Here is a 24,331-nt window from a genome sequence, read left to right as displayed (position 1 = left end):
GTACCACACATTATAAAACAGCTTAGAAAGACTGTGAAGTCCAATGTCTTTACAGTCGACACCGCCTGCATTTCTTTTATAGTCATGGCAGTCATCAAATGCAGACATTTTATAAGCTCCTAACTGGTAGATCTCAGCTAATGAGAAAAAAATATAGAGGAAGTTAACATATTGCAGGAAAACCTCATTTTCAGGCATCTTGGTGTTCTCCAAGGGAGAGTTTGAAATGAACCAAGATTCGTGCTGCTTCAACCTAAAATGCAAACCTGTAATCATGGTTTTAGGCCTTTTAAAATAAAAATCAAAGAGTAGATTTCTTTCATAAGTATGCAGCAAAAAATCTGCATGCAGTTTTAGCTCCGTTCAGACCATGAACGTGATTCTTACTTATGTTAAAGGAGACCAGCACACAATTGTGGAAAGAATGAACGAGCAATTGGAGGCGCAATGATTTTATTACACTGAGCATTAGGACACTTTGCAGCCTTTTCTAAGCAGCTGTTCTTTAGGTAAATTAATACCTGGGGTCTCTTTACTTCTCTCAAACTTTAACTACCATAAAAGAAGTTAATGTAAAGCTGTTCACAGCTTATCTCACCCGATTGCTATGCAAAAGTTCTAACATAAACGCTTTTATAAACTGCAGCCATAACGCACTAATCTTCTGAACTTCCTGACCCATAAAACTATGATTATTACTACATGTAAAATTCATCTGGAAATATCCCTCTGTATTTAGCGTTATGGGTATTATGTTGCAAAATCCCTCCTCCTTTGCAGTGTAAAGGCTGCCAGGAAAAAGAAAGACAATGGGGCTGTAGATTAGTGTGTAGAGAGTAACACTGTAGCTTAATCTTGTGATTTTGTTTTTATTTGGAACTCATGATCTAACCGATGGGATGTTCCGATGCTTTTTTTCCCTAGATGACCATTTCAGATATGATTATTGTGGGAATTAGAACATTTCTTGCTGTTCTTACTTACCATTAGCACAGGTCAGTTGCTGATTTTCTATGAAACTCTGGAAGCAGATAGCTAAGAACCATCAAGTTTGAGGGAGCTTTTTTGGTCAAGACAGGAAGGATGTTAGAAATCAGAAGAAAGCTTTGTTATTCCAGTTGGGATTCTCTTACGTATCTGTAATATCTAAGAGTTATTTCTAGTAACTATTCTTTGATTACAATAACGAATGAGGAACAGTTTATTAACAGATTTGTTAATAAAGAATACCTTTGAGTCCCCTCAAACTCAGCAGAGGCAAGAAAGGATTAGTAATAGTCCGTGAGTATATTTACCCTCGCTTTTATTACGGATAATAAATACTTTTGTTTTAAAAAGCTACGTGATTCTTGTCTAATCTTCAACAAAGCTAATGACATCTGTAGCTTTGCATTTTTACACGTACACGCGGTGAAGGGGCTGGAGTGATTTCACTCTTAAGATGCAGGCATACCAAAAAGCCTAAGAGTCATGTTTCTATCTTTTATTCACCACTAGACTAACTTAATATAGATAATAGTCCAGCTGCAAGAAGATATTAAATGAACAGCCTTTTTTCATTTTAAAACACAAACATTGGTGTTAAATGATGCTTTTCCCAAGCCACTTTTATTATTAGCATTGTTCTAAATTGCAAGTTGTCACATCCACCAGCCCCTAAATTACCAGTCTTCTTTGTTGCTATAGTAACACCATGGCCACTAAAATATAGACTCCAGAATAGAAAGGCAAGCTCAGACGGCAACTCATTTATTTGAAGGTTTTGGCAGAAGAATTTCTCCACAAAGTCTTTATTTTATAACCTTTGAGTACTTGCATTTTAACTCTTTCAACCAGAAGTACAACATAATGCTAAAACGTGACACTTAGTTGAGGCGCATGGCAGAGTTAATAAATACACTGGTAGGGCTGACTGCTGCCGACTCTTTCCCTCTCTTCTTTTTGGCTTCAGGCTGCATGATTGAGGGTTTTCTTGAGGTGAGGCTAAGAATACAGCCCGGTATTGTCTTCTCCGCTTCCTGCATCTGAACGGCTGCCCATCTCCTTTTCGTGACGCACTTGCTCATCAGTAACCTGGACAACGGAAACCTACCCCGGTTGGATTAGTAGTGCCATTTCTTGCTTGGTGAACAAGTCCTTCTGTAATAACGGGAGTGGACTTGCATATTCCCTTGTAGCTGGAAGTCAGTGAGTTAGTCAGTAACTGTATAAACTTCAGCAAGAGTCAAATTTTTTGTATGTCCTCCTCTTGAAGTAAGAAAATACGATAAAAGTTTTAGGTTTTATCCTTGCAATTAATCCCTTCTCCCTGTGCAATATTTCCTAATCTGTTCTCTCCATTTTGCAGTCCAATTCCCTGTCTTTAAACTGTTTGTCAAGTTCATCTTACCTCCTCACCAAGGAGGCTGATAGATCTCTCTTTTTGGTCTCAGACCACCTTCCTGGACCATGCTCCTAACCTGAGTATCCCTATTCCACCTTTTGTCCCCAGTCTCTTCATATGTGTATTTCTTTTGTTTCACCCACCTGCCCCCTTCTGCTTGCAGGGATCTTGAACCCATCCCTTGATTCTCTGTCCATCCTTGGGCTCCCTGGTCTCTTCTACACCAAGTTACAGTGCTGCCTTCCATTCCCAAATTCATGGCTACCAAGCACCACTGTGTTTGGCATCATCTGCATGACTATCACCGTTTCTCTCGTGTTTCTAGGATGTACAGTTTTGGGGGTATTTTGGGGGCACATTTCCTGCTCTTTGCCTGAAGATTCTCCCCCCTGCATGGAGCCAATTAGCATGCCAGAGACCCTATGAATGGTGAGCCTACATGGATTGGAAGCAACCAGCTTTCCAGTTCTGTCTTACAAGTTTTCTAGTGTTTATACATTACATTTGTGCAGCATTTAGGCATAAGGGTAATTAGTGCCTCTGAGCACTGCTACCCACAGTAAATGGGACTGGCATTGTTTCCCATATTAGAAAAAAAAAAAAACAAAACAAAAAACACCCTCATATATGGCAAGAAGTATAGATCTGGGAAGAATACTGCCAGGAAGTATTTTTATCAGGCTAAAATTAGAGTTTTAAATGCTAGAAACCATAAATTTTTATCAACCAAGTATTTATAAATATTTATCTCTATTCTACTTGAAATAAAGGAAAGTGATAAGTCTGTTGCTTTACATCTGTAAATAAGGATTAGTGTATTTAATCCGTAATCAGAGAAATCTTACATATCTTGTCCCAGGTTCATAAGGTTGTAGATACCAGGGGATTTGTATTGAAAATGTTTCCTGTGTTTGTAGATTGGTAAAATTTGTATTTTACCAGTATTCCAAATATTTTATGTTAAAGCATTTGAAGCATGTCTTCTGTTTTTATGCTGCTACATTCTCGTAAAAAAAAAATATATATATAGTTATTTTAGCAGTCATATTGTTGAATCGGTCTGTGAGACTATAAAAACAGAGTAGGAAATACGCTTTCACAGATTGTAGGCTTTGAGCTGAGATCAAATACTGTCATTTAGTACCTCCACGTACAGGGTTGCTGACATGAGCTTTTACTTCATATGTTACGGTATGTGATCTGGAGGCACCCAGTCTGCCTGTTTTACTGCCATCAGGTTACAGCTTTTCACAGTTGACCTAGTACCAGCAGAAAGTCTTGACCTCTCACTTTTTCAGCACTTCAGAGGTTAATTTTGTTGAGGGATCAGATTTCTTTCTGGGGGAAGTTTCTGATGATCACCTTCTAGCTAGGCTTTACTTGCCAGTGTCTTTCAGAGCTGCTGCATGTTGAGTGCTCTGCTGAAAAAACAACTTTCCTCCAACTTTTTAAAGCCTGTTCCTAGATAGTCGAGTTGTTTTTATTCAGCGGAGTGTTGGATGGTAGCCTAATGAAGGTATCAACCTGTAAAATAAATCTAAGCCCCTTTTCTGGAATTCTTCATGGGCAGCAAGGTGGAGAAGTGCTTTGGCCTAGGAATATCGCAAGGTAAGATGTTTTCTGCACTTTTGAAAGCTTGGACTGCCCGCTGTGTTACAGCTTTGTGTACATAGGTCTAGCATTTAAAATCCGGCAGCAATGAAAGCATGTTAGAGTATGCAGCAAATGTGAGTTTTCCCTCTGCATTATGTATGTTTCATCTGACTTGCTGAATCCATGAAATCAATATATTTTTATTAGGTTACAAATATTTTAATAAAATAATAGTAGAGTCCATATGTGAGAGCTGACAGCTAGTACTGCATTTGTTTTTTCTGGCTTTAATTCAGAATTTTGTGAGGTTTATTGACTAATTATGAGCATTAATAGGTTGCAGTCTAACCGGGTGTCTTTCCACTAGGATTACAGACTTGTAACCTCAGAAAACTAGGGGGCTTTGTTGTATTTTAACACTTCGCTTGCTCTCTGTGCAAAAGAAGAATCTCTCTGTGAGAACCAGCTCACTCTTCACTGAAACAAAGGCGCGGGTGAGGCTGTTTCTGGCCATTATCACAGCACAGAGTGCACTTGCATTTCAGGGCATACTGTGCAGTCCTGATTCTCACTCCTGTGCAAATTTGTGATGGCTTCCTGATAAACCCTTTGTCTGAGTAAAGTTATAAGATGGTTTTCCTTTTTTGCAGCTTCTTTCAAAGAAGCCTAATTTTAAAGCCAGACATAAACCAGGATTCATTGGTACTAGTTTGGATGTTGCAGTTCTGCTGGAAAAAAAAAAAAAAAAACAACAAAAAAACTGCCTCCAGTAATAGTCATAGCTGACATCTTCAGTGCACACAACTCCACATTACAAAGAATGAAACATTTCACTTGATTATGTGTCTGTGTTTTTTTTTTTTTTTCCACGAAGTTGCTGGCATGATAACGCTAGTCATTTTTCAGCGATGCAGCTTCCTGAGGGATGGTGCTATGCTCTGTGATCAAATTGACACCTTTTATTGCCAAGTTCAGCTGCATTTTAAGAGAGACGCCGGCAGGCTGTAATACTTTCAGAGCGCCAGATTTTGTGTCTTTCTCCTTTTCCGATGGGAGAGCAGCGGTAAGTTCTGCCTGCTTCCTACCCCTGGGCTTAGCTGCCAGCGATGCTGCCGGGTGGAAGAGGAGCAGTTTTCTCTCGCGTGTGCAATCTGTTTCCTGTGCACAGGTTTTTGCCTTGAGTGATTTATGTAGGAGCTTTACGGTGTATTCTGAATAATGAAGAGCTTCAACAGTGACTGTAAATTACCCCAAGTCTTCATGCGGAGAGATCAGTGCTGCATTTCATGCCTGTGTGTTTCCAGGATTACCGTGTGCGGACCTGAAAAGATTCGCATTCGCGTTTCTTACTGCTGGAGCACAGAGGCGGGAGGAATTCAAACCAGGCTGGGAGGCAAAGGAGCCATCTTCTGCCTGCCAGCCGCTGGAGGTGTGGGCTGCGTGGGTGTGCGCAGCAGGCACCTCTCCGATCTGGGGCCCCTGTGCTGCTGCAGCCCTGGGCTGGTGGCCCCTGGCCCCAGGCTGGTGGCCGCGGCCCCAGGTTGGTGGCCACAGGGGCTCCCCAGCAGGTGGGCCAGCCAGGGGCAGCTCTCCAGGGCCCACTCAGCAGCAGGGAATTTAAATCCCCGTTGCATGTTTTTGTTTCCACGCTATCCTCCGTTCCCTTCCTTCCCCTGTTTAGTTACGTCAGCCCTCTAAGAATTTAGCTAATCTCTCCTTCTCCTGCTTTGTGCTCAGGCAGCCCGTTTTGATTTTGTTTTGGAGCCATGAATCTTTCCTTTGTTTCCCAAAGTAGACTGCCAGGTAACAGTAGCTGCTTGTGATCCGCTCAGCCCTCACCAGCTCCATTCAGTACGGAGGGGACTATCAGATGGGAGATCTGTGTCAGAAAGCACATTTTGTGCTTTCAGTAAGTGCCACCCCTTCTCCAAGCCGTGACTCAAATAGTGCCTTTGAGCTGGGAGGCGATGTGATCTCGTGGTTATCTGCTGTGGGCGAGGTGAGCCCTGCTCTCAGGGAGGCACTCGGGGCCCCCAGTGTCTCAGCGCAGCTCTGGGGGCTCAGACAGCCCCCGGCAGGCTGAACCATGGCCGATATGGAAAGAAGGGCACGCTGTGGCTGTGATCTGCACCTGCAGGTCCCGTGGTGTTTGCCAGTGAACTCCTCGCTCCCTCAGCACAGCTGCCAGCAAGAGGGAGCGCAGGGAGCTGGGCCAGCCACTGCAGTGCCCTCGGCAGCATTGACTTGTCCAGTGGGCATCCTGTTGGTTCATCGCTGGGGCATGTGTGTGCTTCACAGGATTTCTTGAGAACAGCAGAGATACTGTTCTGTGCACAAACATGGTTTTCTGACTTATATTGGACGACTTCTCAGCCCTTTTTGCTGTCTTGGAAACAGAGGCGTAACAAACGAAGCATACTTTTTACATGATAATGAGTAAGACTTAACACTGATCTTACTGCGATGCGCACAAACTGATTTTCTTGCCAGCTTTCACTGCTTTAAATCAGCTAGAGGCAATGGAGTTGCATGGATATGCTGAGTGCCTTGGAAGTAGGGAGGTAAACGTGCCACCAGCTGCAGGGCGATGTCCCAGCAGCACAAGGATGCATTGTGCACCCAGTGTAGGGCTGCTCTGGGCTCCTCCACACAGGAGGGCTTCGGGTAGAGCAGTAAAGAGGTGACAGCAGCAGCTAAAGGGTGGAGAGGCCAAAAATATGGTTTGTGGCTGATGAACCCGGGAAACAGGGTTGGTAGCTGGTCGGAGCATTCGAGCTAGATTCTTCAGAGCTAGCTGTGAGGTAGTGTTCATCCAGCATTTGGGTCAAAGGCAGTGCCTTGCACTGATTTATCACCTCACCCTGAGGCTGTGTAATGACATAGGAACAATTGTTTTGAACAATGGCCAAAAAACAAGTTCCACCAGTCAAGCATTTTGCAACTTAATACAGTTGTGGGACTGCTCTATTCAGTGACTCCAGACAGTAACTGAAGAGTCTCGGAGCAAAATTTGTGCAGATAAAGAATTTACCATTGGAATTTGTGCTTTAGAGCCTGAGACTGTTAGTTTCAGTAGAAAGTCAGATTGCTTTCATGAAGTTTTAGACCATTTCAGCTGGTAAACTCCCTGAGATTAATTGGTTTTAGCAGCTCCTCTGTGTGCACACTAAGCTGTGTTCACTTGAAGTTTGAGAATTGCTTGTCAAATTTTAAGGGCAAAATAAAATCTGGTGTTATTTTTATAAGGTTATTAGCACAGATATAAAAAGATTAAACAAGTGCACGTGCAATTTTCTAGCTTCCACAAGTCTTTCCTTTTGATAATTGTTTTCTTTTACAAATAGGTCTTTTAAATGTAAAACCTGAAACGTTATCTCAAATGAGTGCTAAACAGAACTCTACAGGGTGCTGCATTTCAGCTTGGTGGTGGTGAACCAATGGTCAGTGGACATTAAAATGCTCTAAATGGCTCTCAACACACAGAACTTTAACCAAATATATCATTAAAAGGGTAGGATTCTGCTCCAGAAAAAAATAGCTGGAAATGGTCGATGTTCATGTTCCCTGTTTTGGTTTTCAGTTCTGATGGTCTCACTTTGCAAGGTGTTTCATGGAAACAGTGCTGTCCCTGAGCTCTACCTTTGGTTAGAAACAAAACATTTTATTTTAAAATACCTATGATGAGATGTAATAAAAGAGAATAATGAGGACATGGGGAAGGTGGGTGATTAATAACCTTGTGAAATACATTAACTAAATCCAATTCTCTCAGAGTAGATTTCCATCCATTCTTTTACACTTATTTGTCACCTTTTATAACAATTTGAAAGGAAAACCATGTAAGAAGCTTTATATGGTTTTTGGATTTCTGACACGGTGATGTCAGTATTATAGGAAATCCCAGAAGAAAACAGTGGAAACTGCAGTATTTAGTATCTCACTTTATAGTGTAATTACATTTTTTTCTGGCATTTTAATTTTTCCTTTTAATTCTTTGAAGATGCTGGGAAGTTTCAATCCTTTTGCACCTTGACCTTTTTGTTGCTGTTGTTCCCCTATCAACTAATAAATAGTTAAATTTTTAGGTAGAAGAGCATAATTACCATGTTTCCAGTTGAAATATTGTAGAGCCCCAAGGCCCTGTCTTTGACAAATGTATTTTTCAGCAGCTCATTGTAATTTTGGTTTTGACTGAAGAGCCAGAGAAGTAAAAATCCACACCCATCCGCAGCAAAGGGTGCGTTTTCAGCCTCTAACAAATTAATGACACTTCTTCCTTGGACTTGCAAATGGGGAAGATTTCTGCAGTGAGGGTGGATGTCCTGAGGATTGCTGGCTGGTTTCACGTGCTGTCCAGGCTGACAGAGAGCCAATTCCGTGGATGTGATTGTTATGCAAGATGGGAAAGTGCTGATAGACTGTAGAAAAATACAAGTCTGAGCCTAGCCGCTTTGCAAACCTGTTTCAAAAAGCAGCTTTGAGCAGTTGACCGGGTGCTTTATGTGGGCGATGTGTACTGGCAACGATGTTAGTCACATCAGATCGAGCAGCCTGGGAAGGGGAAGGGCACATTTCACGTTCCCCGGAGCCCCACTCCCTCCAAGTGAGGGTACTTTGGATGCTTGGCTTCCTAGGGAGCAGGGGGCAGCTTGGTGTACTTGGGGCAACCAGCTCTGATGAAATGAGAACCCGTTTCTACTGCAAAAACGGGGAGAGAGCAGGAGAATGAGGCTCTGCCTTCCACAGAAAGGTGATGGAAAACCTTCAAGCTGCTCTTAGGCTAAAGCTGTCAGGATGTCAGAAACCCTCAGGTACCACCTACCGCATACACTGCTTTCATTTGGAAAATTTAAAGCATCAGAAAGTGTCTGAGGTGTTTGGGAGAGATGTTTAGAACTTAAAACTGACAAAGGTGAGCAGTGAGCATATACTGCAGGCTGCCCTTTACTGGGCACGGGCAGTTTCACAGTGATGGTGACAGGTACTTTGTACTTGAGACATGAGTAGTGGTTACTCCAGGTGGTCCCCATCCCTGCCCAGTGTTTGGCACTGGTTAAAACTTCTCTATGCCTCTCATCTAAGAAGACCTAACATTGCTAGCTGTCTGTTCCATTTACATCACCTGTTTTCAGTAGTGGTAATGGTTTTTAAGTGGGTGATTGTATGATTTCCCTATACAATAGGCTTTTGAAATTTTATGTAGTTTTCTGTAATCAAAGTAAAGTTACAGGTGATTGATCAAATAGAGAAAGGAAAACCCAGGCATTCCAGCTTCAGGTTATGGTTGAGTGGAGTTTTGCTGACATCAGAAATCATAAATTGCACCAGCTAAATTACAAAGATGTTATCACGGCTCTGGGAGCCAAGCACGCTGTAATTACGAGGCCTGTTGGGTTCCCCATTCTGCTGCTTTTCATTCGGCTTCAACCATCGAGGCACTGAATCAAGGTAAAAGTGAACTAATTTATGCAGAGGGCTCGAGGTTGTTTCAAGAGCAACGTGAAATAGCGATGCAGCTGGGTGACAGATGCTGTCCCCTTGTGAAGCAGCAGTCTTCACCTGCATGCAGATGCACTCGTGGAGCACATCTTTAATCACCCTACACTGTGTTGGTGTTATCCCAAATACAGGGTGAGAGAATTATTGGGGTGAAGAGCTTTTGACGTAACGACTCATCAATAGCATGTTAAATGTAGATGTGTTTTAATTAAATTACATTTTAGTAATGTACATCGTATGCTATTTGCTTCTGAAAGAGCAGAGTTGCTCCCAGATTCTCGCATTGGGATCTTACTTACAGACGTTAGTGAATTCTACATGCTGCATTCTACATTTATAACTTCTGTATGGCTACTCAAAAGAACAGCATTAATAATTGGTTATAGAGTCCTTAAACATTATTTTAAATTTCTTAAGATGCTGTTCTTTCCTCTCCCATCATGTCCTGTTGTCCTTCTAGCTGAAGTCTGACCCCTTTAGCCTTCCCTGCTGAAGTGATATTTAATAAACCTAAACCTGAGATGGCTGCTTGTAGCTGACAGCATCTTAATCTTGTCAAAGCAGCTGTGGGCATCGGATCATTTCTTGGTGTAATCAGCATGCCTATAAGAGCCATGTTGCTTAGCTTCTAGCAGCCAAAATACTAGACGTCCCTCTTTGGACCTCCGAATGACTGACCTTTTCTTGATTTAATAAGAGATTATTAAACGTGAAAATGCGAAGTTTGAGTTGTTGATAGCTTCCATCAGAACATAAAAGACTTAAAGCCCAGCAATTGTTTAAGGGGAAGCCACAGCAATCAATGTATTCAGATGCATGTTTCTACCTTTGTCCTTAGGCACACGTGCCAGTTCTGAAGGGCACTTCAGTATTTCCAGAATGCCTTAGATTGCCCAACTGAAGTCAGTAGGACCAGTTGATACCAGTGAAACTACTGATGATTAACATGAGACACATTCTTTAGATGCTGTTGAACCGGGGCCCGTGATAGTTTAAGAGTGGTGAATGGTTAGAAATGTAATGTTTCTGTACATTCTGAAGGTAAAGAAAAAGGTTTTCCCCTCCCATATTGGAAATCTTGTAATATCTGAATATTCATATGCAGATATGCGCATCTGAAGTGCGTATTTGGTTACTTTTGTACAAGTGAGGACTGAGTTGTATATTGCTAGCAGACAGAAGGGAACTAATTGTTGCATTCATTCTATCTGTGAAAAAAAGGCTATTAAAAATTCTGCTACGTGTTAAAGATGAAACTGTGAGCCACACAGAGGAATGGTATTATAATTTTTCCCCATTGCCCTATCTCTATAAGAAAGAAATTAAATGGTTAAACATGGAAAATATTAGCAGTGCTGATTTTATTATAGGATTATAGGATTTTGTTATAGGTTCACAAATATTAAAAGAAACAGTTGCTACACAAAACTTGGAAAATGTGCAGCTTTTTTATATATAGTTATTAAAATAACTTCTTAAACCTTATTTATAGCCTTACAAAATCAAGGAACTGAAATTATAGGTTTTGAAGTAATGGTAACTATCACCTATAGGACCCATTTTTAAAAATGGAAATGCATAAGTTTTATAGATGTCAGTATTTTACTTTAAAATATTTAATTGCCAGCTCTAAAAAAATAAAAGCTGCTTCAAAGAAGTCTTTCAATACTTTTCCAATTTTTCAAATTTTCCACGCTAAACTCTAGAGGAAAAAAAAAATCTGTTGTCCTCCCCTTTTAGGTTCCCCAGATTTCTTTGCATAGTCAGCACATCACTCACTGTTATCCTGAGAAAGATAGCGGAAAATAACAGCATAAATAAAAGTTCCTTAGACCCTGGCTTGGTCAGATGCAAGCAGTCTCAAATTGTGCTTGGGGTTGTATTTTAACTTTATTTTACATGTACTTTTTATTACTTCATACTCTTCTTTAAAAATAGCCAGATCAAGGCAAATCTAGGAAAAAACAAAACAAAACAAAACAAACAAACAAACAAAAAACAAACAAACAAACAAAAAAAAAAAAAAAAACAAAGAAAAAAATAACCTTGAAACAATAGCATCACTAGTAATACAGACATTTCTTCCCAGTCAGCATTGGTGGAGTTATCAAATAGAGTTTGGAAAATCTTAGTGTAAAGCTGGAGCTCTGCCTCTAACTGGGATGCTGCTGAAATTCCATCGCAAGTGGCAGGAGTGTGGACGAGCTGACCTCCACCAGGAGAGGGGCTTGAATGTTCGGTGACGCAGAGCCCCAGCAGGCACTGTGCGGGTTTGGGGGCTGATCCCCGTGCCTGTCCCTCTGTCCCTGTCCCAGCACTGCTGTCCTGCTGCAGGCTACGATTTGTGTCAGGAAAGTGGTGCGTGTAGTACTCCCAAATTTCCTGAAGGCCACATCAGCCAGGCTAATTGAAGCTGTCCATCTGAGCTACCCAGCTGGCTCATCAGAGATGATGTGGGGAGAACTCCCACAAATGGCCCCGCTGGCAGATTGATGAGGACCGTAACTTGAAACACGGTAGTAGTAAAGAGCAGCTGCAAGCAATAACCCTTCCTGCGGGCGCACAGAGCAGGTCCCTGTTGCTACTGGTGTTCCTGTGGTTGCTCAAGTCATGCCGCTGGCCGAGCTCTGCTAAATTCCCTGAACTGCCTTACGGAGATGGGAGAGCATAAAATATTCACAGGTAAAGAAAAAGTGATTAAAATTACTAAAGCACCAGGTTGCTCAGGGCCTCATTGGTTTGTGAATGGCTTCCCGTGGCTCCTACAGGCAAACTGCACCTGCAGACTCTTTGCTTACAAGTATTTTAAGCAAAAAAGAAGTACAATGAGGAACAGCATATAGAGCTCCCAGAGTCTGAGGTGATAAATGGCTAGGGAACGGCCAGGAGATGAGCTCTTGCAGCTAGACTTCACACACAAGCTATGAAATGTGGATTTATGCACCTCCAGCCATAGATACACATCAGTGGACTGAAATGTCTTCACAGAGCTACTCACTGGGCATTATTTCAATCCTAGCTTTGTTTTTCTTGGAGGTGGAGCACTTGTAAGCCAGTTAGTAAATCTCTTCCTAAGCAGCTTATTTTTAAGTGCATGTTAGGCATGGAGCATCTGGCTTGATTTTAGATCATTTTGGTTTTGTCTGTTACAGCATTCAAATCACTTCAGACATGGATAATTTGTTACATAGTTTATATATAATTTATTTATATATATATTTAATATTTGTTGGCATTCTGCACATCCTAAAATTCTAGTTATGTGTTTCTTGGTTACTAGATGTTGAAGGTATCACACAGTGGAAGAAGGTAGTCCTAAATAGGAAGTTGCTAGTGTATCTGCTTGCAGAGGATGTGTTGTACAGCTCAGGAGGATTATGTGCTTTCTGAATGACAGAGGCACTCTTTCAAACTTTTGGTTACTCCAAACAGCTGTCTGTTTTCTAAAAAGTTCTGCTACTGGTGATGCTGCAAATGGTAAGATCCAGATTGTTGGATCTACCAGGTATGATCCAAGGTACACGTTGGAACCCGCTATAAGAGATTGCTGAAAGATAGTTATTATTACTATTATTTTTCCTTACATTTACATTCCATCTCTGCATTATGGCTTAGCAAGCGAATGCTGCACCTACCCACAACACTTCTCCCTGCCTGGGAACCGTAGGCATAGTTCTGAGGATAACTTTCACGTTTGCTTACTGACATAAATTTTCGTTTCAGCCAGGAAGAAGAATGACATCACTGGTGCTACCAGCTTAATGATGATAAAGAATAGGCTTTGTGGCAACCCTGTAGTCAATGAGCTGTATGAATTTAGACTTGATTTGCAATGAAGATAAGTTATGAAAATGAGCAGGCCGTTTTCATTTGGCAAACAGCAGTAGGATAAGGCTTAGAGAAATACTAATTTTCCTTTTGAATTATGTCTTGTCTTATGACCCATGTTTTCTTCTTTTGTTATGCGTTTTCTGCAGCTGGGATGACAGCAGCTCTGTCAGCAGTGGGATCAGTGACACCATAGATAATCTTAGTACTGATGACATTAACACCAGCTCTTCTATCAGCTCTTATGCCAACACACCTGCCTCTTCTCGGAAAAACTTAGATGCACAGGTAAGATTTTGGTTTTAGAAGACTAATGTTGATATTTGTCATTTTCCTGTGTAATCTGTACAATTGTTTAAAGCTGGATGAACTGTTTATTCATCTCTTCACAGATAGTATTTCTTGACAAAACAATAATTACATGCATGAATATTCTTCCTCTAAGCAGTAACCTTGATCTTATTTGCAGCTGTCTTTACAGCCTTTCAGCAACTCTGGCTGAAAAATGTGGAAACTGACTGAGAAAACCAGTACAAATGCAAAGAATTATTGTTGTTTTGACAAATGCTTAATACGGTGCTACTTCCCAGAATATCAAAACCAAGCTAGAGATTCTTAAATTAGTTCACAGTAATATTTTGGATGTGTCTTTATTGCCTTCCCCTTTTCCCTACATAGTTGAACAATTGAACATACGCAGACCTCAGTACGGTGGGTGTCACTGGAAAGGCAATGTCAAGCAGTAGTAACCACCTTATGATATGTGGCATTTATGAGTATTTGCTCTCTGTGTGGAATCTGTGCTGTGGTGTTATGGCAACAATTTTTTTTCTTTCATAGTGGGACTGCAGTACAGAAAACATGCACTATTAGATGGGATTTAATTATTTATTGTTTTTTTTTAGCTCTGGAAAGAAGTATTATGCTTTTTCATAGAATTTAATTAAGGCAACAAGAAGGTTGGAAAATTATTTACACTTCCATCGGAAATGTAAGTGTACTAGGCAAATGAAATACATTATTTTAAACTTCCAGGGCTGCATGTTACTGCAGGCTTTCTATTTTTTGGCAGCATTTCATAGTAAGATAAATTTATGTTTATCTGCAGCCTACATTTACTTATTTTGTACAGACTCCACACATCCAAATAGTATAAAACAAGTGAAGATACCCAACAGTTCTTCATTGATAATTAGACTGCATAGCACAGAGATTTCCAATAATATAAACTGCTTTCTGTCCCGTCCCTCCCCCCCCTTCAAAATAGCACCGCTTCTCCCCCAAGGAAAAAATATTTGAAGAAGTACAGATTAAGAAGTTTATCTTTGTTCTTTGTACACCCACCTGCTCCAGAGTCTCAAGTGTCATGTGTCAAAGCAACTGGGACGCAGTGACTTAGCATTGCAGCAAGTAGAGGAGAGGGATGGGTGTATGACAGTCACTTCTGTTTCTTTCCTCTTTTATTCTTTTTCCTTTTCATGACTGGACCCGAAATCTGCTTTTAATATCAGTTTTAATGTAGAAGTGTGGTTGCTGTGAAGTGTTACTCTGCCTACAGGACTGTGGTGCAAGCATATATTACTCTTTGTTCCCTTGCCATGGTGCATATTTGAGCCTACATTAAAGATTTCCAGTTAGCCTCTGGTAGTGTATCAGCGATTTCATGTGTGCTCGAAACTGCTAATACAAGTCCTGTACAAGTTGAGAGGAGTTAAGATCTAGTAAGGGTGTTTTTCAGTTTGTAACAGAGAGAGTAACACAGGCAACAAGAAGCTTTTTTGACAATTATTAATATCTCAACATTGTAATACTGTTGGGGGGTGGAGGGGGGAAGAAGAAGGAGACGTGACTAAATCTTAGCCTAAGAAAAAAATAGAAACTCATTTGACTTCTATCTTCTGATGGATCAGATTCTTGGAAACACCTCTAAGAGATCCAAATCTGTGTTGATGAACACCTCTTCCTCAACTATCACAGCACTTGAGAGTGCAGACCCATAGCAGCAGAAAATGTGCTGAAGCTTGTACAGACAACAGAGGATAGTCATTAGGAGAGGGCGCTGGGAGCCAAGATGTACAAATGCTGTTTACGGTCTTTTAATTCACATCTGTGAACCTGCTTCTCTCGTCAGTTTGCATGACTGAAAATACTTATTCTAGGTATTACTGTTAATGCAGAAAGTATCCATAAAATACTTTTTCATTTAAACAGAAAATCCCATTCTTGTCAACCAAGGGAATGAAGATAGCTTGGAGTGATGGAAGCATATGTAGCTTGCAGGGTTGATTTTCTGCTGCCCAAAGTAGTCCTCACCGCTCATGACAATAGCAAGTGCTACATTAATGCTTTTTCTGCCTTACCTGTAGTGCTGCACGATGGCTTGTGCCCAGGTTTGCATTCTCCTGTGTGGTCAGCCACACAGGACTGGCAGGCATCTGTCAAGGGATGTGGAATTTTCTTCTCAGGTATCCACCTCTTAGGTTCTCGTAAATAGTAGGCACTTAACTTTTAAGCTACCACATCTTTTTGAGGTGGTACAGAAGTTAGGTTTCAGATAATTAAAGAGGGAGCTTGAAGCTAACACATGTGCAACCGGGGTTCAGACAAATAATAAAGCACATCAAAGGGAGAGAGCCCTAACATGTTGGTGTCTGCTGATAAAATCAGTAACTTATTCAGAATCATCTCAGCAGCGAAGAGGACATGATCGCAGTAGAAAAAAAAGTCTCTGCTAAGAAACTGATTCTCAGAGCTGCTGCGTACGCCCAAATCCAGATGTAGTTCGTCCATCTTTGAGAAGGAAGCCCTAAATATGGTAGTGACTCCATCTTCATTGACATTCATATTTGTAGTCCCCTTTTGGGACTACAAATACGTGTTTGGGATCTTAATGCTATGAAGATGCCCTTGGGTTAGTTCCAAACAAACTAAAGATGGGAACCAGAATTTGCCTTATCACGTCAGCATGTGTTGCTCTGATTGTGCCAAGTACTGAACCACCTACCTTAGCTATTCAGCTTCCGGAGCCCTATATGTTTTCCCCTAGTATTGCACAGACTTGAAGAGTTTATCTTTTGACACAGCACTGCGTATTGTATGCTATTAAGGCTGTATCATATGCGTATAGTGAGGAGAAATAAACACCTGGTGGGCATTTATAAGTAATTTATTCAACTGAAAAGAGATGAAGAGGTTCAGTAGTGAGGTTGTTCGTGTAATACTGAAAAGATAAGGAGAAGAGAGGAGAGGAAGCAAGTCCTTTAAATAGAAAGGAGCAGCATCTTTAAACGGTTGGGTCAATATGACTTCTTAGTTTCATTGAAGCAAAGATGGATTTGATTTGTTCACAGCTTTGTGAATAGGTTTACAAAACTCTATGAAAACGTTTCAAAGTGCTAGAGCTTACTGCTCCTCCCAGCTCAATCAGAGGGCAGCCTTTGTTCCCATTTTACACATATGTTGTGCTGTGTCCTCCAGCAAACAGTATTTCCACTTTCACCTAATCCAGGCCCTCAGGTAGGTGGAGTTTCAGCTGAAATTTTAAGCCAGGTTTCGCTGTGTTTTGATTTTGATTCCTTAGTCATGTTTTTATGCTGTTCTCATGGTTTACAATTAAACAGAAACATCTCTGGCCAAAGGGGTTCAAGGATACATGTGCAGCATTTTGAAGGCTGAGGAAAAAAGTTTGCAAAAAGGTGGGTGTAGGAGTTGAATGAAATAAAACCAAAAAGAGCAGAGAGAGAGAGAGGACTTCTTGCAATGCAGTTTTCTGTGTTGAGATTGCGCAGTTTTTAGGGAGGTGAATTGGGAAAACAGAAGGTGCAGGAATGTTTTGTAGTCAACCAAAACTAGAATAAACCATTTACCAATGTGAGTAGGTGTATTTCCTGCTCTCACATGCATACGGGGTAAATAGGCAGTTCCAGACAAGGTACTTGAAGCAAGATACTAATTAAAGCACACGAGGGATGATGTTGGGGTGGTTTTGTTGGATGATTATTTGTTATTTCTTGCCTGTGCTCTCTTCCAAGTTGTGTAAATATAAGAGACGTTAGCATGAAATGATGGATTTTACAGCAACACAGGACACTGAAATGGTCACATCGTGAATTTATTGCAAACCTACCAATGTTTGTGAATAAAAAGGTAGCCATCCCAATCTGGCAACCATACAAAAAGTTAGGAAGCAGTGTTTCATTCAAGACTATGCTAAGTTGCTCTCTTTGAATGGAGAGTCAGGGAAACAACATTTGAATAACATGAGGAAAATACAACACAAAAATAGCATCTAAATCCATACTTCAGGAAATGCTCATTAGTCTAATGGCTCAATATATAGATAAATATAGATAAATAACTCAGGTCCTAAACTTATTTAATGTAATTGAAGGAAGACCACTTTGATGTGTGTGTTAGCTTTCACATATTGATCACCTAGACTAGTTTTTCAGGCTTTTAAAAAAGCACTTAGAGTAGAAAGCAGAAGAAATTAAGCCACAGCCCCACCTAGATTCTGTAAGATTAATGGTGCTATCTGGTAGGCAAGAAAAATCAACAACTTGAAATGTACTTGACGAACTTAAAATAAAAATAATAATAATAAAACAACAGCATTTTGCTGAAAGCATGATGAATTATCCATCCTTTCCTGTGCTGTGCTTTTCTGCTTATCGCAAGTGAATAGAAGGTTGTGAGTTTTACAATGTTTCGGGTGTTTAAGACAGTTTCCTTTCAAGTATGATTACCATATGACTACTGCATGGTACTGAGCACGCTTGTCTTTCACTGAGACTGCAAGAAACAGATGACACCCGACAACTTCCAAAAATACACCCCTAACTCTTACTTGAGAACTTCATGATCAAGTGCTGAATTGGCAGGCTCTCCCATGATACTGTCATGCTTGAGGAGCATTATGAAATTTTTACCTGGATGAGAGTCAAACATGGACATTGGTCATTTGTACCTGAGCAAAAGTAGTTGTAGTGTTACAAAATTTGCCCAAATTAATCAACAGTATTTGACAGGAGAAGCAGAATTCTGCAAGGAGAATTTTGATAGTATTCATTAGCAATAGGTAGAGCTAATGTAGGGGAAATATATTTCATATATATGGTAACAGATTTTATTTAAGAGCTTCTGAGATTTTGTCAAAAGCTTGTTAAGAAGAAAACTCTATATTTGACATTGATCTTAGCAAAATTCTCCATCTGCACAATCAGTCTGTGCAAAGAATATGAAAAAACAGTTTGCAAGAGCTGAATACGAATTTAAAAATGACGTAATTTGTGTATTCATGTCAGACTTAAGTATCGTTAGAAATTTGTAGGGGATTCATTTTTCTTCAGCTTGGATGTCTTCCTAATAGGTTAGGTTTGAATTAACAACATTCCACATCTTCAAATCTTTTCAAAAAGCTGCCTCATCATGCTCTGGAGATCAGATTGTCAGACAAGAGATAGGAAAGCAGAAAGAACAAGGAAAAGCTAGCTGCACAGGTTTGAAATGATTTTTTGGCATTGCACTAAAAAGGTTCCTGGGAAATTTGAGACGGAGGATTATAAATGGCAAGGAGCTGAATATATCCTTTATAAATCAAGTGCTTTTTTCCATTTTTTGCTTTATTTTATTGGGTGTGGCTTGTATGTTTTTTGTTTTTCTTTTCCCTAGTGTATTGGAAAAAACATGCCACTTCTGGGGTTCATTTCTTACTGTGGCATTTCTTTATCAAGGACATGTTAGGTTGATTGGTACTTAGAGATGACTGCTGAGTTTGTTTATCGGTTTAATGGTTCTCATCTATGAAGCTGCTTAAAAGAAAGGTTTGCTGTGAAGGTTCTAATACAGTTAATTATTTGTCCTAGACTGATGCAGAAAAGCATTCCCAGGTTGAGCGGAATTCCTTATGGTCCAGTGATGAAGTCAAGAAGTCAGATGGAGGATCCGACAGTGGCATAAAAATGGAGCCAGGATCTAAATGGAGGAGGAATCCCTCTGATGTGTCTGATGAATCTGATAAAAGCACTTCTGGTAGGAAGAACACTGTTATTTCACAGACGGGTTCCTGGCGACGGGGCATGTCAGCTCAGGTTGGCATTACCACACCAAGGACTAAACCTTCTACCACCTCAGGCACATTAAAGACACCTGGAACAGGTGAGAAAAGGTGTAAGAGATAAACAAGCCAAAAAGTGTGATCAGTATGAAAACAGTTTAAATACTTTACACAGGCAGAACCTGAACTTCAGGTAATCCTGTCTTTATTTTTAGGTATTGTTTTAAAATACACAACAGCTTGTACGTCTGCATTTCTATTTCTGTTCATTTTAAAATGAATATTATGTAGTAGGACGCTGTGAAACTTGTTTTTGTGACAACCCTAGTCATAAGCCAAGCTATTTACTGGGCATAGTATTGCCATATGAAATATAAATAATGTAATTTTAGCTCTTGGAGTCACAGTTAACTTCGAGAACGTACAGTGTATTTGTTTGTGGAGAGTTTTTTCTCCAGTACTAAATCAGCATGTTTATTTACACTCAACAATATTTAGTTCCAGATTTTCTTATAAATGTTTAAGTGATTTTAGCACTTGCATATGTCTAAATGGAAATTGATTGAATTTAAACAATCAAGTAATACAAGTTAATACCTCTTGTTTGATTGTGTACACAACTGTACCTGAAAAAGTTGAGGTCAGATACTTAACTTTCTTGAAAAATGCCTTTTAGGAAAATTTTCCTGATGGCCTAATACAACTTCTTTCTGATGATTAAAAGGGATCAATCTGTGGTAGCTACAGAGGGCTACATTTTTTTTTTCTTATCTGTCACTATTACATAAGACTGTTCTGTTTTTCATATTCTCAAGGGCAAACACCACATACTTTCTCTGGCAAGTCTGCATGTATAACTCACAAGAGTGGCATTTAAGTTCAGTGCAGACTAGATCATAACTTTTAACCACACTCTTGTGGCTAACACGCTTTTGCTTTTCATGCTGCTTTGAGTTTCATCATTTGCTTGATGTTTTCAAGTCATTAAATATTAGAATTCTTTTTCTATTTTTGTAGGGAAAACTGATGACGCCAAGGTATCAGAAAAGGGTAGACTATCTCCTAAAGCTGGACATGTTAAACGTTCCCCATCAGATGCAGGACGCAGCAGTGGTGATGAATCCAAAAAGCTTCCCACAAGTAACTCTAGAACAACTGCTGCTAATGCTAATACATTTGGATTTAAGAAACAGAGCGGGTCAGCTGTAGGCATGACTATAATCACTGCCAGTGGGGCAACTATCACCAGTAGATCAGCTACCCTGGGAAAAATCCCAAAGTCATCCGGACTCATGGGTAGGACCACTGGTCGTAAGACTAGTGTTGATGGCTCACAGAACCAGGATGATGGCTACCTAGCACTTAGTGCCCGAACTAATCTTCAATATCGTAGTTTGCCCCGGCCTAGTAAATCCAGTAGCAGAAGTGGAGCTGGGAATAGATCTAGTACAAGTAGCATAGACTCCAACGTAAGCAGCAAGTCGGCTGGGTTGCCTGTCCCTAAAATGAGAGAGCCTGCCAAGGTAATTCTTGGAAGCTCTCTACCAGGATTAGTCAATCAGACTGATAAAGAGAAAGGGATTTCGTCTGACAACGAAAGCGTGGCCTCATGTAATTCTGTTAAAGTGAACCCTGCATCACAGACTGCTTCTAGTGGAGCTCAAAGTTCTCACCAGCAAGGAGCCAAGTACCCCGATGTGGCCTCTCCCACTTTGCGCAGGTAGGCAATAAGTTCATTGATTGTGAAATGATGTTAGTTGGAGCTGAATGATCAGGAATCTTCGAGCCAGGTCTGGCTGTGTTTTGTGGAGCACCTACTATTTAGCGTCCTACATCAAGGTCTTTGTATTCAAATTTAATATCACGTAAACAGGTTGGCCAGTGTTGTAAATACTCCAAACTTTGAGACAGCAGCAAGGATTTAACATTTGGAAAAAAAAAAAAAAAAAAAAAAAAAACAAACAACAAAAAACAACACCTGTCTATCAGAAAGTTTGGCAATTGTGATACAATTCTGTTATAAAAATGTACCTGAAGGCATTATCCATATAGATTTCACAGGAATAAATACTTTCTTATGTGAAGGTTACTGAAGAATTCTTGCACCAATATGTATGTAACAAACTTGGAAAAACTCCAGTGGTGGATCAAATTAAAATTGACAACAGAAGAGTTAGTTCAAATTTTCACTCTAAAAGTGTAATTTGACCTACCACACGGAGATTCACATGCCTAACCCAAAGGGATTAGGCCACTGTGTTGTGAGACTCAAAACATTAGGTTATTCAACTACACAGAAGAACCCTAAGTAAAGTTTCCTGTCTAAGTTGGGTTGAATTTTCTTATCTTAGGAGTGTTTTTAAACAGAAATCTTACTTGTCTTCTATTTCTCCACCACAATCCCCTTTGTTATTTTAACATCAATATTGAGTTGGGCAGGAATTCCTTTGTTGATGCAATGTGCATCCAAGTCTTGATACTGGTGAAAGGTTCTGTTAATATTATTTTTCAATTTAATTTGGCATTGAGTAGCTTGTCTGTTTCAAGTTGCAGTGTTTTGCATTTCATTTTGTCTTGACACCATAATACCCATACAGTTATGCTACATCATCCTGCTTGCAGTGATGTGATAAAGCCACATTCCATCTGAAGCACCAGTGCAAGCGTAATGGCTGTGATGGCAGCTTATACTAAAGCCTTAAAGCTTTAGAGTTGTAAACTGTTTCTTTTTAGATGAGTGGTTTTATTGGAAGAGCATTTGTGTGAATAATTCTATATAATTCATTTACTTTGTTCTTGATCATCATTAGATAAACCATGTCCTTTAGAACATGTGACCTTCATTGATGACTACTTAAAATGAAAAACTCAAATAGACCTTTGATTTCTAAGGTATACCCCATGACGAATGCAGGTTTTCAGTGGTTGCATGCCTCAGGTGCATTAATCTGGAAATTTGATTACAGATTTTTTGTGATTGCTAGAAAGCCATATTGCTAGCCATATAATTGAAGTAGAGCATTAGAAATACATGCAACTTCAAAGAGAAGACACTGAGGCTGAATTTCACTGTTCCCTTGTTTGATTTAGAATTTCATTCTTGAATTTTTACCAGGCTGCCTAAATAAAGAGACATATGCATCAGAGTTGAATTTAATCTCTCCCATTTGTTACTGATTTCCAGAATGACAATTAAGAAGATTTTGAGCATTATTTTATATTCAGTTGAGATGAGTTGCAAACATCATTTTTTGTATGTAATTTTTAAAATATTACACAGAATCACACAATCACAGAATGGTTGAGGTTGCAGTAAATCAGAAACTGTACCTTTGTGATGGTATAGACTTGCCTGCAAGTCTCCAAACATACATGACTGCTGTGCTGTCATAAACAGTGAAATTCTGTAATTCTGCTCTGAGACCTTCACTGTGTCCTCTCAGCATTCCCTTTAGCTCAAGTATTATGAATACATCATTTCTCTTATATCATTTTCTATCTTGATGCATTTTATTATTAAATTGGGCATTTGTGCTTTGGAACATGTAATACACTGCCTTTCTGTTTGTGGGAGACGTGCGTGACCTAGGAGTCAGCTCAGATCTGCCAGTCTCTCATCAGTAGCAGTAGAAAGGAGAAAACAAATGTCCTCCCTTGGAAGGGTATTTCCTTCCAGAATTAATCTCTGTATTGATGTGACTGTCTTGCTGGGTTGGCTTTTTTCCTGAACTGAAGGAATGCTCATCAGACCACATCCTCTTTTGACAGTATTTGTTATGAGGCTGTGGTTCAGCAATACTCTGCCTTTGGCAGCAAAGCGTTTCTGTTTGTGCCACGGTGCACCATCCTTTCAGTTGCATTAGAGACACTGTGAAACAGCTGGGGGAAGATGGCATTGCGTACAAACAGCTTGTAAATATGTAGCATGGGTGGTTTTGTTTTTGTATTAAAAAAAAAAAAAAAAAAAAAAAAAGCTTTAGGATTCTATCTGTAAGTCTCGGTTCCCCGATGCAGTTGAAGAGGTGGTATGCAATGGCATAGGAGCAGGAAGGATACCCTAAGCTGGTATTGTTACTGAAGGCCATATACATGTATCAGTGCAGTATGGTTGGACATTTTTCTTCATATTCACTCTAATAACATGAACTCTAAATATCTCTAAGCCCCTGTAAGAATGGGCTTTGTCATTTGAGGTCTTTTTGCTCATCTAAGTTAGGGTCTGCTGATCGATGAGGTGTGATGTGGGGTGCAGGTGAACACAGTTTGCCAGATCTCTGCTGGATTATGAATCCACATTGCTCTCTCTAAGTCAGGTGCTGAGTGGTTCATGGCACAGATGTTTGAGCAGTGCTGGACATGAGGTAGATGTAGATGTGCACCTTTGCCTGAGCCAGCAGAGTTGTCCAAGTGCATTGCAGCAAGCATGTAACAGCAGCAATCCAGCAGCGATGTTGTAGGCGTTTTGCACAGGTGTATGAAGCTGCAGGTAGCACACATGCAGTAAGTATAGTGGTTCTCAGCATCGCTGGGCTTATTGCTCTTGTGCTGAAGAGGGCCTGGCTGTATTGCACAGCCTGGAAGTGTTGGACAGACTGGCTTGGTGTGTGTGTGGTATGCAGACGACCTGAGCGTCCTTGAAAGCAGAGGAAGTCCTGCTGGGTGTGTACCCACCCACGTTTTTAGGGGCTCTTGGCTAGAAATACTATAGTCCTTTTTTCTGCAGACAGTTGAGTAGACAAATGCTTTGAAAGATTTCTTCCCCAGTGTGCACACCGTTGACATGAAATGAGCAAATCCATGTAGATATGAGTGAGGAAAACTAATAGTCTGAAGGCAGTTAAAGGAGCTAAATGGCAGAAATAGAAGCACTGTTTTGGGGAGGATGTCCAATCTAGGATCATTTACATAATGTTGGTTTTCTGAAATTAATATATAGGGCTTAGAAATAAAATATTATTGCATTTAGTATTCCA

The 24,331-nt window shown here is 40.2% G+C and overlaps 1 protein-coding gene across 6 annotated transcripts in view; it reads left to right on the top strand.

The window, feature by feature from the left end:
* NAV2 (neuron navigator 2) overlaps positions 1-24,331 on the top strand; it is a 224,661-nt gene that overhangs the window by 158,025 nt on the left and 42,305 nt on the right. For 4 of the 6 annotated variants that reach the window (XM_084521979.1, XM_084521976.1, XM_084521977.1 and 1 more), the window contains 3 exons: positions 13,453-13,591; positions 19,168-19,459; positions 20,376-21,078. In XM_084521979.1, coding sequence (XP_084378105.1) covers positions 13,453-13,591; positions 19,168-19,459; positions 20,376-21,078 — 1,134 coding nt within the window. Of the gene's footprint in view, positions 1-3,735; positions 3,992-13,452; positions 13,592-19,167; positions 19,460-20,375; positions 21,079-24,331 lie in introns of those variants that run through there. The other 2 variants (XM_084521980.1, XM_084521978.1) reach the window with 2 other exon arrangements.

The sequence above is a fragment of the Aythya ferina genome, assembly GCF_964211825.1.
Source record: "Aythya ferina genome assembly, chromosome: 5".
Classification (NCBI taxonomy): Eukaryota; Metazoa; Chordata; class Aves; order Anseriformes; family Anatidae; genus Aythya; species Aythya ferina.
The sequence above is the reverse complement of the archived record's forward strand: the minus strand, read 5'-3'. Positions and strand labels throughout refer to the sequence as shown.